This window comes from Capsicum annuum, chromosome 12 (genome assembly GCF_002878395.1).
Source record: "Capsicum annuum cultivar UCD-10X-F1 chromosome 12, UCD10Xv1.1, whole genome shotgun sequence".
Classification (NCBI taxonomy): domain Eukaryota; kingdom Viridiplantae; phylum Streptophyta; class Magnoliopsida; order Solanales; family Solanaceae; genus Capsicum; species Capsicum annuum.
In genome coordinates, this window is record NC_061122.1 from 232,047,876 (window position 1) to 232,064,092 (window position 16,217).

The 16,217-nt window shown below is 35.1% G+C and overlaps 2 protein-coding genes and 1 non-coding gene across 4 annotated transcripts; 1 reads left to right on the top strand and 2 right to left on the bottom strand.

The window, feature by feature from the left end:
* Positions 1 to 791: 791 nt before the first annotated feature.
* On the bottom strand, positions 792 to 864 carry TRNAR-ACG. Its single transcript has one exon. It is a non-coding gene; the product is annotated as a tRNA-Arg (tRNA).
* Positions 865 to 1,244: 380 nt separating this feature from the next.
* LOC107851507 (mitochondrial fission 1 protein A) lies at positions 1,245 to 4,719 on the bottom strand. Its single transcript, XM_016696562.2, has 5 exons — positions 4,445 to 4,719; positions 2,146 to 2,284; positions 1,870 to 1,991; positions 1,604 to 1,667; positions 1,245 to 1,524 (listed from the first exon to the last, which is right to left on the bottom strand). The coding sequence occupies exons 1-5, from the start codon at positions 4,535 to 4,537 to the stop codon at positions 1,439 to 1,441; spliced, it is 504 nt and encodes a 167-aa protein (XP_016552048.1). The 5' UTR covers positions 4,538 to 4,719; the 3' UTR covers positions 1,245 to 1,438.
* A 1,122-nt stretch (positions 4,720 to 5,841) lies between these two features.
* On the top strand, positions 5,842 to 13,826 carry LOC107850366 (homeobox-DDT domain protein RLT1). Of its 2 annotated transcripts, none has more exons than XM_016694846.2 (8): positions 5,842 to 6,083; positions 9,570 to 9,677; positions 9,774 to 10,421; positions 11,423 to 11,502; positions 11,931 to 12,401; positions 12,480 to 12,563; positions 12,657 to 12,754; positions 13,415 to 13,826. In XM_016694846.2, the coding sequence occupies exons 1-8, from the start codon at positions 6,077 to 6,079 to the stop codon at positions 13,485 to 13,487; spliced, it is 1,569 nt and encodes a 522-aa protein (XP_016550332.1). In that variant the 5' UTR covers positions 5,842 to 6,076; the 3' UTR covers positions 13,488 to 13,826. The 2 variants fall into 2 exon arrangements, with proteins under 2 accessions (XP_016550332.1, XP_047257340.1); XM_047401384.1 differs by having other exon boundaries at positions 5,854 to 6,083; positions 13,236 to 13,507.
* The last annotated feature ends 2,391 nt before the right edge of the window (positions 13,827 to 16,217 follow it).

A 16,217-nucleotide genomic window follows, 5' to 3' on the forward strand; every position in this document is an offset into this window, starting at 1 on the left:
CATTGCATGTTGGAGCCAAGGAACAAAAATGAAAGAAGGAAAGGAAAATTTGCATTTTTTTTAATTAATTAGAGGTCAATTCAGAATTTAATCTTGATAAATTTGATTCACATTAAGGTTCATAATATTAAATGTTATGCTTTTAAAATTGTGAATATATATAAATATATATGAATGACAGTGAAAATATTGAGGAATAGTTGAATGTGACAAAAAAGGCATAATACATAAACAAATGCTTAAACTCGACCTCAAGCTGACAAATAAATGCTCCAACTTTGTTTATGTACATTTAGACATCTGATTAATCTCTATTGTGTCGTTAAACACTCTAACTTACAAAATAATCATCTAGACCTTTAAATTTTATGTGTAATGTCAGCATCGAGTGTACAGTAAAAACAAGTTAGATATCTCATGTATAGTTGCTAGGTGAAACCAAATTCAAGTGTCTATTTATGTAATTGGGTGTCCACGAGACACAGTAAAAACGAGTTGAAATGGTTATAGTTCAATGTCCATTAAGACACGACCGAAATGAGTTGGAGTGGTTATAGTTACTAGTTGAGGCCAAATTTAAATGTCTGTTTATGTGATCGGGTATCCACAAGTTATGCCACCCAAAAAATGCACAAACTTGGCATAAAATTTCTGACTGGTCATAGTTCGATGTCCATTAACACACGATCGAAATGAGTTGGAGTGAGGTCATATTTAAATGTATGTTTACGTGGTAAGGTGTCCACAAGTTATGCCACCCAAAAAATGCACAAAAATTGAAAATCCGAAAACGACTCTGCTGGGGATCGAACCCAGAATCTCTGGTTCCGTAGACCAGCGCCTTATCCATTGGGCCACAGAGTCAATTTGTTACTTTCAAGTATAAGAAACTAAGATAACATAGTTAATTGTTAGTACCAAAAGAACTGAAAAATTAACTTCTTGGCTAAGTAAATACCATGGAGTAAATTAATTTTAGGATGAGGGGGACTGATATGGTGAGGCACAAAATTTGGTGTACCATATTTATTGGATAAAACCGAAACGATATAGAGAAGATTCGAAACGATATAGAGAAGATTAGATGACGCCTACACTCAGACCCCACTTGCTGGATTACACTGATCAGTATGTTGCTGTTGTTGATCTATTGGACGAATAAGTTTATCATGACAAAAAAACAAAGAGTAACTTCACACAAAATGTACCATGCTACACTACTTAACAAGCTTGAAAGGTTATGATTTTGACAAACTTATAAACCATATATAAAATAGAAAATGAAACCCATTCTTGATTCAGTTGTACATGCCATTGAAAAGTATCAAAACTTTTGTGCTCACAACTAGAAGTTCATGTGCTTCACAAGATATCGATGACAAAGGGGAAGAGTCGAGTTCAATATGCACGCACACTAGAGGTGTTTATAACGCGCAGGTCAATTCTTCCGGGCTAAAGCAGCTGCAATTCCACCAACCAAAACTCCAACAGCAGCAGTAGCAATGCCGATGCCAATAACTCCATCTGTTTCAGACACAGCGAAATGCATAAGAACTGAAATGAGATACGATAAGAAATGACATTGAGAATTCTGTTTCGCTACCTTTGGTGATTTTTTCTTCGATTGTTTTCTTGAGGGTCAACGCTTGCCTCCAATCTGGTGCAATCTGCAGATTTTACTAATTTAGGATAAATGAAAAACCGTCGTGCCAATAAAAATGACTTGTGTTGCACAAATGCAGTTCAAGTATGCAATTTCGCTAAAGATGTGCTGACGAAAACTTCAAATGATGCAAAGTTTACAGGCCGGAGATAAGACGTTCAGCATTAATGTTGAGAGTGAAGCAAAGGTAAGAATAACGATCAAACCTCCAAACAACGATCAACGAGCTGCCTGCTTCTTGGAAAGTCTCCACTTCTATAGTAACCAACAGCCAGAAGATAAAGCTTTTCTCTCATTTGCAATGGACTGTTACTGCCACCCAACGAAGCTGCAAATGGCAACATTAAGTCACATACTATGGTTTTGAAATACAGAATCCACTGTCCGTGCAAAGAAATGCCAGGGTGAGGGAATGAATGATTCGGCATGTATCCGAAAGGAAAAGGAATAAACGAGGAAATGAATTGCTCTACTACACTGACCTTCAAGCATTGCTATCCCACGTTGTATATCTTCAGGCCTTCTCGAGTGAACAAGAGCCCAAGACAAACGCATAATGCATTCACTTTTAAGTTCATCAGATGAACCTTTTTCTGCATCAGCAACTTCACGTTCACAACCCTGTAGACACATCACAACTTTGAAGTATTCAAATAACGACTAGATGCCAAAACTGTTGCTAACCGGCGTTTTGAAAACCTGAACCTCACTGCCCAACTGGTTCGACCGTTGGACAATAAAGAAAACAGGCCAATTTGACCTCCATAACCATTCTGGTAGTTAAAACTGCTCTAACTAGCAAAAAACAAAGGCCCTGCCAGTTGAACCGGAGTGTTGACTCATACAGTTGTGCTTCAAACATGCACAAAAGGAATTAAAATCTGATATATAAAGATCCTCGCATTGCTTCCGACTATCACACTGCTACAGTGCAAGGATAATTGACTGAGTGCTTTGTCAAACCTCAACTTTAAAAGAAAATCAATAAATATTCAACCTTTAAATACCATTTAAAAGTAGTCACACTTCTATCCAACAACCGAACTTCAATTGTGGAAAAAAGAAAGCAAGCAAATTGCTTGATGTGTTCTCCATGTAAATAAGAACAGTCAGTCAATTAACTATGCTTCCAAACTAATCGGGATAAACTATACTATGTTACCCGAACTCATCAACAATGTTAACAGGTGCGTGTTGGATTCAACAGTCAGTCAATTTACTATGCTTCCAAACTATTTGGGATAAACTATACTATGTTGCTCGGACTCTTCAACAATGTTAACAAGCGCGTGTCGGATTCTCCAAAAATAGTGTATTTTTGGAGAATCCAACACAGGTTCGGCATCAAAAGTGAAGAGTCCGTGCAACTTAGAAACTATATAAATTCTCCATACTGATTCTGCTCTATTCAAGCATTCTTGATAAGAAAATAAAAAATAAAAATCAGCACTTAACAACATACCACAAATTTTAAAGTCTAGCTAAGAACAATAACCAAATCCACTCCGCTTCAATCCCAAACTAATTAGCGTCTAACAAATTGATTCCTTTGCTTAAATTTTCTCTATTCGTGCATTCCTAGATGTACAAACACATTAAATTCTATATTTCCTATTGAAAATAGCAAAAATTTCAACTTTCAACATTTAATCCCTTTTGCTAATACACATTTAAGCCAACTTTTCCTTCACTTGAGTTGTGGGTCTATCTGAGGGTCTATCAAAAACAACCTCTCTACCTTCTGAAGGTACGGGGTAAGGCTGAATCCACACCACCCTCCCCGCACCCTATTTGTGGGATTACACCGGTATATAGTTGTTGTTACATACAGTGCCGGAGCTAGAATTTGCATTAAGGGGTTCAAAGTACGAAGACGTAAACACATCAAGAAGACAAAGGGGGTTCAACATATACTACATATACACTAAAAATAATTTTAAACATGGAGTATGTTGTTGTTGTTACATTACTAGTGGCGAAACTAGGATTTGCATTAAGGGGTTCAAAGTATGAAGACGTAAACACATCAAGAAGCCAAAGGGGTTCAACATATACTATATATACAGTGGCGGAGCTACATATAAGGTAGGGGGTTCATCCAAACCCCCCTTCAATGAAAAATTATACTCTATATACATGGTTAAAATTATTTTTTATTTATAAAAATAAAGGACAGTCTGGTGCACTAAAGCTACCGCTATGCGCGGTGTCCGGGGAAGGGCCCCACCTCTAGGGTGTATCGTATGCAGCCTTACCTTGCATTTCTCTGACAGTTGCATTACTAGGTTAAAATTATTTTTTATTTATATATAGTAGATATTGAACCCCTTCGGTTCGTTCATATGTTCACTTCTTGGTGTCAATCCTGAATCCGCCACTGTATATATACATTAAAAATAATCTTAACCACGTATAAATAAGGTGTTATCTTCCCATCTGTTCTACATTTGATGGACAGAGTTACATGAAATAACTCAAAATGCACACAAACAGACTCAGACACCATACTTATAAAAAAAAAAACTCTTTTTAAAACAAATAATAAAAAAGGAAGAAATTTTACATCAAGCAAACGTGCCACATAAAATAGAACAAAACGGAGTCAATAATTATTAGTCGAGTGATCATCTGAAAAATCAACAAACAAATAAAAAAAATAAAATAACAAAGACATCAAACTAGACATTTACCACAATTCTCTAACAAACACCCAAATATTTCAATCAAATAAAATAAAATTCTCAAAAAATAATAAATAAAAAAATAAAAATTGTTACTTACAGCAACTATATCACAATCACACCAAGGAATTTGATCTCCGCCGGTAAAAAAATCGCCGATCGATTCGAAGAATTTTGCAATTTTCGCATCCATTTTTGTTCAATTTAGTTGTACCTTAGGCTGTTGAATTTGTACAAATGGGAGAAGGAAAATGTGGGTATTTATTTATTTATAGTTATATAAGTCAAAGTGACAATAAATAAATAAATATATAAATCTTTTTGGTTAAGTTATATTTGCTTGGAAATTAAGAAATAGGAAACAAACCCGTGTGCGGAATTTTTGAGAAAATTATTTTTATATATATCAATCAGATTATTTTAGTTTTTCGTATGTATCACGTAATTAAAAATGATGATTATTTTAATATCTATGTATTACATGTAACTGAAAATAGTTATTTTAGTCTTTCACGTATATTATATAATCAAAGAGATACTATCAAATGTATGTTTTATCGAAGCGGTGTTTTGTGGATGAGGATTTGAAAACAGGTTGTATACGAACATAGAAAGACTAAAAATGTTTGTCGAACAAAAAACGAGGATGTGAACGTTATCGTAATAAACTATCAACTGAACAGAAAATACTAATAAGAGGAAGACTTTGCTAAAACGAGGAAAGCCAAAGCTCAGTTCTACACAATCACGTGATTATATACCATAATACTGAACTTCTATCTGACGTGGTCAAACCTTTATGTAATAGCTATTATTAATTAACGTAAATAGCTAAGTATAAGGTTTGTATCTATTAACTCATTATTTGACATATTGATGATGAAATTTTTTAAAGTGCATTGTAAAACTAAAGTAAATATTGACTTCAAATACTACATATTCGAAGTGGATAAATTTATAACACTGTATTTAAAATTTTTGAACATATCTCAAAATAATACTTATCAATAGAAAATCAAGAACAAAAATCTATCAGTATAGCACTGCGACTATTGATAAAAATAATACTCCGACATACCTCCTAACCTTATTAAAATTCACATCCATCACTCTTTCCCATCAAAAATTACGACCTCGATAAATTATAATTGCGTCAAATTTGTAAGATGAGATAAATAAAATTATTTGACGGATTAAGATATCTCATAAAATTAATTATCCACTTATAAAAGTTACGACCTCGATAAATTATAATTGCGTTAAATTTTTAAGATGAGATGAATAAAGTTATTTAACGAATTAAAATATCTCATAAAATTAATTATCCACTTATAAGGTAACTAATAATTTACATCTCATAAGCAATATAATCTCATATTTTATCTCAAAATTATCATTTCTTATTTCTTATATTTTACTTTTAATTTTAAAATATTAACTTAATTTAATTTAAAATGAACTTATCTTATTATTATGTTGACTATTAAAAAGTAAAACGTGACCACTATTTTGGAGCGGGGAGAGAGAGTAATATACAACATACCAAAATTTCTACCATCTCCCTTTAGTTCTTCTTCTTATTTTTCCCTTTTGGGCTTAGCAAATCTCTGTCTTTTTTGCTTCCAATTTTTGTTGCTTGGTACAGATGCAAAGAAGGGCGATTTGGGGTTCGAATTTAGAGTTAATAAGCAAAAGGGGTTAAGAAAAAACCCAGAAAAATTCAAGGGAAATCATGGAAGGTATCAATTTTTTTTTTGTTTAATTGTGTAGAAAAATGAATTCTTGAATTTGGGTATATTACATTTTGTTGAAATTAGTCTTTGTTTGTTAGAAAGTTTGTATCTTGGTTGTTGTTTTTGGAATCTTGAATTTGGAATTTTATATTGCTATTTGGAAACAACCTTGGAAACAGCCTCTCACAGAAATATAAGGTAAGACTGAGTACGATACACCCTTCTGGTGGGATCCTTCCCCGGACACCGCGCATAGCGGTAGCTTTAGTGCACCGGGCTGCCCTTTATTGACACTACCCTTGTGGAATTAGCTAGTGTTTTTGTCTGTGCTGTTGGGATTTGAACTTGAGAACTCGTGATTCTGAATCCCACTTTATTGACCACGAGGCCACACATTTGGGTTGCTATTTTGATTTGGTAGTTTTCTCGTTTCAGTTTGTTTGTTTGGTTTTGACTCGACAAAGGTTTAGGAAAGTAAAGAACGATTTTCTTGAAGTGTGTGACTAGTTAGAGAGAGCATGTTTTTTATTATTTAATTGAATTCTCAACACGCTCCCTCACGTGATTCTTTTTCATTGGACAAGCGGCAAGCACGTGGAAATCCTTTTTGATAATGAGTGGCGGTGAGATTCAAGCCGAGGACCTTTGCTTGCTTTGATATCGTGATGAAGTGTGTGACCATCTCATCTGGAAGGATAAGCTGTTAGAGAGAGCACACTTTTTGTTATTTGATTGTATTCTTAAAATTCTCCCTCACGTGCGAACCTAATTATATTTTATTGGCTAAACACGTGAAAATTCTTTTTGGTAATGGGTAGCGGTGAGATTCGACCCCAACACCTTTGCTTGCTTCGATACCGTGTTGAAGTGTGTAACCATCTCATCTAAAAGCTTAAGCGGTTAGAGAGAGCACACTTTTTATTAGTCAATTGTTATCTCAACCGTCTTAAACTAAAGTTATGTAAAAATGTACCCAAATGCCCTTGAATCTCATGGTCTTAAAAATGTCACGTGGAACTTTAGAATTAAAGAGTTGCCTCGAAAGGAAAGAGACATTCTTTTCGAAACAGATTAAAACCGAAAGTAAAGCAAACAAATTGAAACAGTGGGAGTATTAGTTAAGTCTGGTCCTTTGTATGACTCTTTTTTTGCATTGTGGTTAGTTATGGATTCTGCTTTGGCACTTTTGCTTGGAGATGAACTTACATGTTTGGTTTTTCGATATTCCTCTTGAGAGATCTGTTGGGTTATTGCACATTTTGCGAATAGGCTGATGCAACATGTGTACAACATGTGCTGGCACTTCCACCCAAGTTGCTTGAACTCTTCACTTTCGGTGCTGCACCTAAGTCGACGCGACATGGATGTGGGTGTAGGTGTAGGTATAGGTGTAGGTGTGGGTATGTGATCCATATCAGATTTGGTTACAAAAAAAAAAGGTGAAATTGAAGAAAATGGAGTTCGTTGTATATAGAAATTTCTATGTCCGTCCTTTTTCTTATATCACCTCCAAGAGTTATCCTCTTGATCAATAATGTCTCATAATTTAGACATATAATGTCTCATAACTTACTTTTGCTATCTTTTGTAATTCTGCATCTACGTGATGCCTTATCAATGCAATTTCTTACTTTATCAAAAAATAATAATAATAATAATAATAATAATAATAATATACTTTTAGTCAAATCCCCACACCTGTATCCATACTTGGATCTGTATCCTCGAAACTTAAAAATTTTGATTATGAAGATCCGACTCCTAGATACGCACCCGTATCAGACACCCGGGAGTCTGAGCAATTTAGACTTCCATTGCTTACGACTTTATCTGTGTATATAAAGTTGAACTATTTATATATATGTGTTTCCTTTTCACCATAGTGTGATTAAGTCCTGGATCTATCATATTTATAGAAAAATGTCTTGGGAAACGTCTCTGAATTTGCGCATCATTAATGTTAATGAGTATTGGCTTAGTAAATGCTTTCTGAAAATCAAGTCATTAGGCAATTTGTGAGTTAAGGGTGCTGTATTTGGTTTCTTGCCAATATTAACATTTGAATTCTCATAATTGGAATGTCCTTACTAGGAAATGCTTGTATAGATGTAGTAGTAGTAAAGTTGTAACGAACTAGAGAGAAAACGTGAAAGCTAATGTATAGAAGGATGATATATGGAAAGGATTGATGTGCCATTAGAATGGTGCATGTACAGCCAAAAGATAGTGTGACGACTCTTATTGGCTTCATGGTCGGCTGGGTATTTGTTACTATCTATTCAAAGGTATATAATCCACGTGTGTGAGCAAAACGTAGTTGGTCTTAAGTTTGGATGAAGGAAAAGGATTGCGATAGGTAGACAACCATTCAATCCCAACTAATAAAGTATTATGGCATAGCTGATTGACAATGCATCGGAAATACAAGATTTGTGAAATAAATTAGGGAATGCCTATTTTTAGTTGTATCTTTCCATTATATAGACGAACTACCTTTTTTTTGATAATTCAACACAATCTTTTTTAATAATTACACATGAATCATTCCAATAAACTTTATGGTATTTTCGATTTGAGTTCGAGCTTCCAAAAACCTATAGAAGAAGCTGTCTTTTCTGTTCATTATAGAATAAAATAGATAGAAAGGTGTTCTTTCACACTCGAAGATAATCATTAGATGCATCGAAAGGCCACACTATCCCTTTGTGATTGTCGATTATGCCCTAAGCTCTCCGAGGCCTTTTTTTTGAAATTGGTAACTTTACTCTATATATCCACAGGTATACTACAACCAAAAGTGTAGTTCCCCTCTAAAAACTGTTACAACTTACATCATTTTCGAGCTAACTAATGCCTATAAACAATCTAGCACATCAAAAATTTCTTTTTGTCTGAGCTAATACATCAAGTTTACACCAAAAATGAATAACGCCTGGACAATTCATTTTGATCTTCTGCAAACTGTTTTGCACATTCTCAAAACATCTGTTGCACATTCTCCGAGGCCTTGTGAAGAACAAGTTTGACTAGATTGAGTGATTGAATTCCTTGTCCAAAAGAATGATAAGGCATGAAAAAAAATAAAAAAGCGGGATGAGCTTGAATTGACACGAGACAGGTGGAGTTGGAAGTAATCAGCTCTTCTTCTGCTCTCTACATAGGTCCCTTTGTAAAGTCTCGTTGACACAGCACTTTTATGTGTGATACTACAGTCAAGGGTTTTAAGTGATTGTTATGAGGTATAAGGTGTATCCTTCCATTATTCTTTTGGCTTAAATGAAGAATAATCCCTCAACGCTTGGATATATGGGGCTATGAATATCTGCTTTCCACCCTAATCCCTAGATAGATTTTTTTCCCTTTGTTTGAATGTTAGATATCTTAAATAATGCTTATGAATTTGTTCAATTTAAAGTAGGACCTGTTGGTTTTTTCGTTATTTCCAGATTGCATAATTGTTGGCTTTATTAATATCTTTTATCTTTACTGTAGATTCACGTGAAATGCATTCCGAAGAGGATAAAGGTCATATTGGGAAAAACAGGCCAAGAATAATCAAGACGCGTGCACAACGTGAAGGTCTAGAGAAATTCTATAAGGGTACCTGATTTTACTAACTTTTTTTTTGTTTTGCAATGAACTGCTATACCAAATGTTATTTCAAATATAACAATGAGAGAGCTTGCAAAATTTCAGAACATAAGTATCCTACAGAGTCAATGAAATTGGAAGTGGCACATTCATTGGGATTAACAGAAAAGCAGGTTTCTGGGTGGTTTTGTCATAGGCGGTTGAAAGACAAGAGGCTATTAAGACGGGAAATTAATGCAAATGGAAGACAAGATCGTTCAAGTGGCATCATTCAGGACCGTGGCAGCGGTTTTAGGCAGGATTCTTGCGGAAGTACTAAGCAAGGTGATGATAAATATTTTGATCATCGGGAAGTTGAAAGTAGAAGATTAACTGGGCCAGAAGTCTCAGCTGCAGATGTGATGCGTGATGTTGCCGTTCAGTATAGAGCAGAGTCTAATCTCATTGAAGACACACCTTCAGGAAGTAGCTCTTCCTTACGGGATGCACGTTTTTCACAAAATGTAGAATCACTTGATATGGCAACTTCAAGATACCTACCATGTAATGAACCTACTGGTCTTAAGAGTGTGAAACCAAGGACCGGCCCATCAGGGTATTTAAAAGTGAAAGGCAAGGTAGAAAATGCTTCAATTACTGCTGTGAAGAGGCAATTGGGAAGTCTCTACCGGCGAGATGGTCCACCACTTAGTGTGGAATTTGACATGCTTCCGCCGGGTGCTTTTGAATCACCAGTGCAAACTCCTGTTGATGGTGAGTTAAAATGGTTGCTTCTTGTCTCGTCACTGTTGACCTTTGTCTGACCCAAGTCTTTTTCATCTATTCATTTCATTGACTTTTGAGTGTGCATGCCTTTCTCTCCTGGCAGAGGCTTTGTCTCCTTAAAGTATGCTGATTCTGTTCTTTTTTAGTTGAGCTTTAGATTTTGTCATGCCTCTCTACAGCTAAAACCCATCAAATTGCTCTGTGAAAATACATGTGCAGTTTCATAAGAACGAGATATGTTGTATTTAGAACTGTTCCTTTTCTATGCTTAAAAAATAATTATGACAATACTGTGTTTATTTTATAAAAAAAACTAATATGATCCAGATCGAGAACCCTACCAGCTCATATATGACAACGTTATTAAATTTGGATCAAGGCCTAAGCTGATTATGTTCTCTAGGTTTTAAAAGAGCGGTAATTATGAATTTAATGAATTAGCGTCAGCTCGTCTGCAATCTGCACGATTTGAAGTCCTTTTTTGCATGTTCTCTTGATACTAAGGGGTTTGTTTTTGTGCTAGTCCTTTTATTGAGGTCATGTTATACATGCTTGTGTGTCCAGAATTATAGTTTCTCTGCTTTTATACTTAAAATTGAGTTGGCGAAACAAAGCTCAGAACCTTAATTTGGTTCATCTTCTTTCTTTCCAGAGGAATAAAATTAGAATCTTATCAAGACTCTTATCAACTTTGTTGTGCCTATTATCGTAACTTTGTGATGTTTGAAACTTCCACATGCACAAGTCCATGGTGTATAATGTTCCTGTAGTATTCAGAACAATTTTTGTTTAGATGTAAATAAGAGTGAGGGCTCTTTTTTGTTGAACGAGTGAAGTTCCTATTCCCACGTCCATACCACTTCTACTCTGCATTGTACTTCATGTTCAAGTTTATATGCTTGAGCATGTATTCACTTTCTTTGTTTTTGCATGTCATTGTGGATTCTGAAAGTTGCTGACTTTTACTTTTATATTAATGTGTTTGTCAGACCCCGAATATACTGGAGAACCTGTTCTAGCTCCGACAGCAGATTTCGCTGAAGTCTACAAGCAATCCGATTCACGCATAGTAAGTGGATCCTGTGCAAATTAATCTTAGTGATTTGGTAATCTGATTTTATAGTTCACGACTATGAAGTTACTGCATATGTAGAATGCTTGATTTTGTGTCAAGTTGACAATAATTGAATTTAGACTAGGGCTATTATTTTTCTTCTTCTTGTTCATTAAGATATTTAACCATGGATGGATCTTTTTCAAAAAAACAAAATAAAATTCATGGATCATGGAGGGAGACATGTTTTAGCAGGGCCTTACCCATCTGGGGGATCGAAACATCTTTATATTTTTCTACTTGCCCAAATGTGAATAAGTTGAGATATAATTGTGCTTTATTTAGTGTCTCCTGCCCTACCATATCTAGATCTTACAGTCAAAAGTAAAGCACTCAAGTCAATCTGTCGAATTACCTATTCTGCTTTTGCATTGGTCCAATAGGGGTATGGATTGATTTCCAAGACAAACTCTCGCGTCTCTGATTTGGATGGTGCAAGTTTCAAAAAATCAAGCAAGTCTGCTTATCCTGAATATTATATCAACCAAAAACCCCGTCAGAATTCGTCTATGCACAATGATGATCGATACTATCTTGGAAGGAACTCGTCGACAGAGATGTGCAAAGTTTCCGGAAGAGAAGTGGGAGTTGATGGCAGATACAACAATATGTTTATGGCTAAACGTGATGGTACAGAAATTAAAACTAGTCCTGGCTCTAGTGGTGGTTTTCGAAGTCCCTACACTGGAAAGGTCAATAGGGAGCAGGTGGCGCCTAGGTTCACTAACTGCAATGAAGCGAGCCTTAAGATTGTGGAGGAGGAAGATTCTGAACGCAAGCCTTCAAATTTTGTCCGGAAGGAAATTAAGCAGCGTTATTTTCCGGAGAGAGTGCTCTCCGGTAAAGTTGAAAAGGTATAATGCTATTTTTATGCTGTGCTTCTTTGTTATCCAGCAATCTCCTGATAATTTTGCCTTGAATACGATATATAGGATTACCTCCATGTGGAAAGACCAGCAGTTGATGAAAGTTATAATGTAGATCGCATGAAGATGCCCTGGGAGAATGAAATGAAGGTAAGCTTTTTAGCTCGTTTTAATATGTTACGATTTGTAATTCCTTTAGGTAGATATGATCATTTGAACTCTCTTTACACAAAAAATTTGAAGGCGGCCAAAAGAGCAAGGGATGAAGCTCCTAGCCATCAAGAGTATATGAGGAAAGCACCAGTGACCATAATGCCATCCCAGACAAATCATCCAATAAGGTATGGCCATGTTTTAAGATCTTGATTTCTAATCCGTAAGTATGTGTACTGTGCAATTATGAGTGTGCATCTATAGTTGAACTTATATGGCTCCATCTTGAGATGTTTGACTGAGATATCATCGTCTTGGAGAATCATATTTAATTTTTCAATGGCTTTTGCTGAACCGATTTTGAAGATAAATTTGTAATGTAAAGTACAAACAAATATATGGTTGAAAATGCTGCCTCTCATATGTGATTTATGTCTCCTCTAACTTCATTACCTTCTCTTGTCCATTCATAGAAGGTTGACTTACAACACTGCAGAACAATGTACAGTCCGTCTTCTGTACATTGTGCATGACATAGTGTTCAACGCAAATCTTTCTAGTCCTTATTGAGTGTGTTAAGTTCTGCCGTCCTGTTATTAATGTTCCTACGTTCTATTAAAAACAGAAGAACTAACAGTATTATGAGGTGGTGTTTTTGTCATACTATAGGAGGGTCTTGTATTTTCCGGTGTTATAGCAGTCGTCTTATGAATGAGACTAGTAGCGGGACTACTAACCTGAAAAGACAGATTCCGGTAGTGTGAAAATTATATCAGTGTATATAGGTTAAATCATTTGCCGAATTGACTTTACTGTTATGTTAACAACGATACTCGTGTTCATTCTAGGTCTGCCGCAGAGTTGTCGTCCAGCTTTAGTGAAGACGACAAAACAGAAGAAACCAGTTCTTTCGAAGGTTGAGCGATTTGCAGCTGAGTAGAGAAAAAAAAGTCCAGAAGCTGTAGTGATTCTTGAATTACTATTTTGTTGGTAGAAGCTAAGTTGCGTGGACTCTTCACCTTTTGATGCCGCACCCGTGTCGGATTCTCCAAAAATACACTACTTTTGGCGAATCCAACACGCTGCCGCTGACAATTTTGAAGAGTCCGAGCAACATAGGGTAGAAGTTTATGCTCTCATCAATATACTAGCATGTGAAATTGAAGAGCTTTCGGCCTTTGTACAGTAAAAGTAGTACTAGCAATATGTTTCAATTGTTGTAAGCTTTTATGAGTAATATAGTGACATTTTAGACTTGGATATAATGAGTAGTTGATCAAAAATAGCTCGATGAGGTAGTGGTAAGGTCAGCGTATACAAATCACTCAGGTTCGGGTCCATAAGCAGTGACAATTGGCCTATGAAGATTCGCTTTCGCTATGGCTCCGGTGGGTTCCCTTAACCAAGCCACTGCTTATGACATATGAGTTGTCGACTCATTCTTCAACAGGCACGCAGTCAGAGCCCTGGCTCCTCCCATCTACCCTCCCTAGACCTCATTTGCAGGGTTTCATAAACCTTCATTAGTCGTCGTTTGGACTCTTCAAAATATCGTTAGGTATGTGTTGGATCCTCCAAAGTAGTGCATTTCGGAGGATTCAACACGGTTGTGTGTCAACTGTCAGAGAGTCCGAGCAACATAGGTTATACTCAGTTCTAAAGGGTATCATCTGACATTGGTTCGTTGAATTTTTTTTTCGTACATATATTTCTCTATATGTATTCGATAATGCTTTGAAAAATCTTGCGTACGCCACTAGTTATCTCTAACCCTTTTGTCGAAGCAATCAAAAATCAAAAAATTATACATAAAAATAGCAAAAGGAAAAACATACTAAAAGGAGAAAAAGGATTTGAATAAAATGACACATCATAAGTGGTTTAGATTGAATAGATAATGAAGCATCTCACATGTTATGTTTTTGTTTAAAACCAAATACAATTAAGGGTTATGATATACTGATCGATGATTGAGAATTACGAGATTTTTTATAACAGTTCAGAATTACGAGATTTTTGGTTCAAATTTCGAGTAGACATTAAAAATATTAAGTGATTTCCTTTTCATTCGTTATAGTTTAAGGTACACGTAAACTGATTCGAATACTCTGATCATCAAAAATAAATAAATATTATTGATAAGTACATCACAACACACACAAGTATGTTTAAGGAAGGGACCATGTACAATTATCTTTTGTGGCTATTTCATTTTCTACAACTAGGAAAGTGCATTAGCTTGTGGTATTGGTCATTTCCAATTAAATTGAAAAGACATGTGTGGTTCTTGTCAAGGGCATTTTTTTGGTCATAAAATTTATTAAAAATAAAATTTAAAATAATTAGAGGGTGCTTGAAATATATTATAGTCAATAGTAAAAAACACTGTCTTGAACCAACATGGGTTGTGATGCAGTGGATGGGGCTGCTCCATTCTTAACCAGAGGTCGAGGGTTCGATCCTGGTACGGAGAAAACTCTGTTAGGGAGCGCTTCCCCCCGAATGTGGCTCTACGCGGCGCGAATCTGGATTAGTCGGGCTCCAATGCGGGTACCGAACACCGAATGGAAAACCAAAAAAAAATAACACTGTCTTGAGCCAGGGGTCTATCGGAAACAACCTTTCGATTGCTTCGGAGGTGGTGGTATGGACTGCGTACATTTTACCCACCACAGACCCACCAGGTGAGAATATACTGAGTATATTGTTGTTGTTGTAATAGTTAAAAACAAATTTAAAATATCATTTTTTTTTAGCGGATTTCATACTTTAACCATCTATTGTTCCATTTATGTACCTAAACTATGACTCTCTTTGTATCAAAACACAACTTGATGTTAAATTGGCTTACATGTGCCCATTATCGTGCGGAAATAATCAGGGGCGGAGCCGGTCCTTAGGCGGGGGTTTATACGAACCCCCTTCGAAGGAAAAATATACTATTTATATATGATTAAAATTATTTTTTATGTAGTTATAGTAGGTGTTGACCTCTTTCGGTTAGGTTTTCTTCAAATATTGAGTCCTCTGAGTTGAAATTTTGACTCCGCCTCTACTCAAATAACATTTGGCCGACGCAACATCAAGATGAGTTTTATTAAAAAACAAGTGATAGTTTAGATCGGTAAATAGGACAATAGATAGTTGAAATATGTGACTAGCGAAAATGTAATAGTTTATGTATATTTTTTGATCATTAACTTAATATATTATGTATTAATTAAATTTTAAATTATCTAAAAAAATTATGATGAAGTAATAAGTATAAATTTATTTTTAATCATATATCTCGAATTCGAATCTTATATACTGAGTCGTCTTTGTTAATAAATATTTTATAGGAGGCATTCTGTTGATAAAAAATCAAATCAACATTAATAAGCCTCTTTTATTGGTTTACTAATTTTGAGATAAAAAATAAATTAAGTATTATTTCTTAATTAATAATTTAAGATATTTTATTTCTCCATTTTGTTTACAAAGTTTAAGCTATGAAGAATAAAAATCTCCACTTTAATTAGAAACCACATAAACATAGAGACAAGAGAGAAAAAAAATAGAGGGGAATATCTTATAGAGAACTACGTTGTTTGTTTCGTTATTTTTTTTCACTTTTTTCACTAATATAATAAAATATTATTATAAAATTAT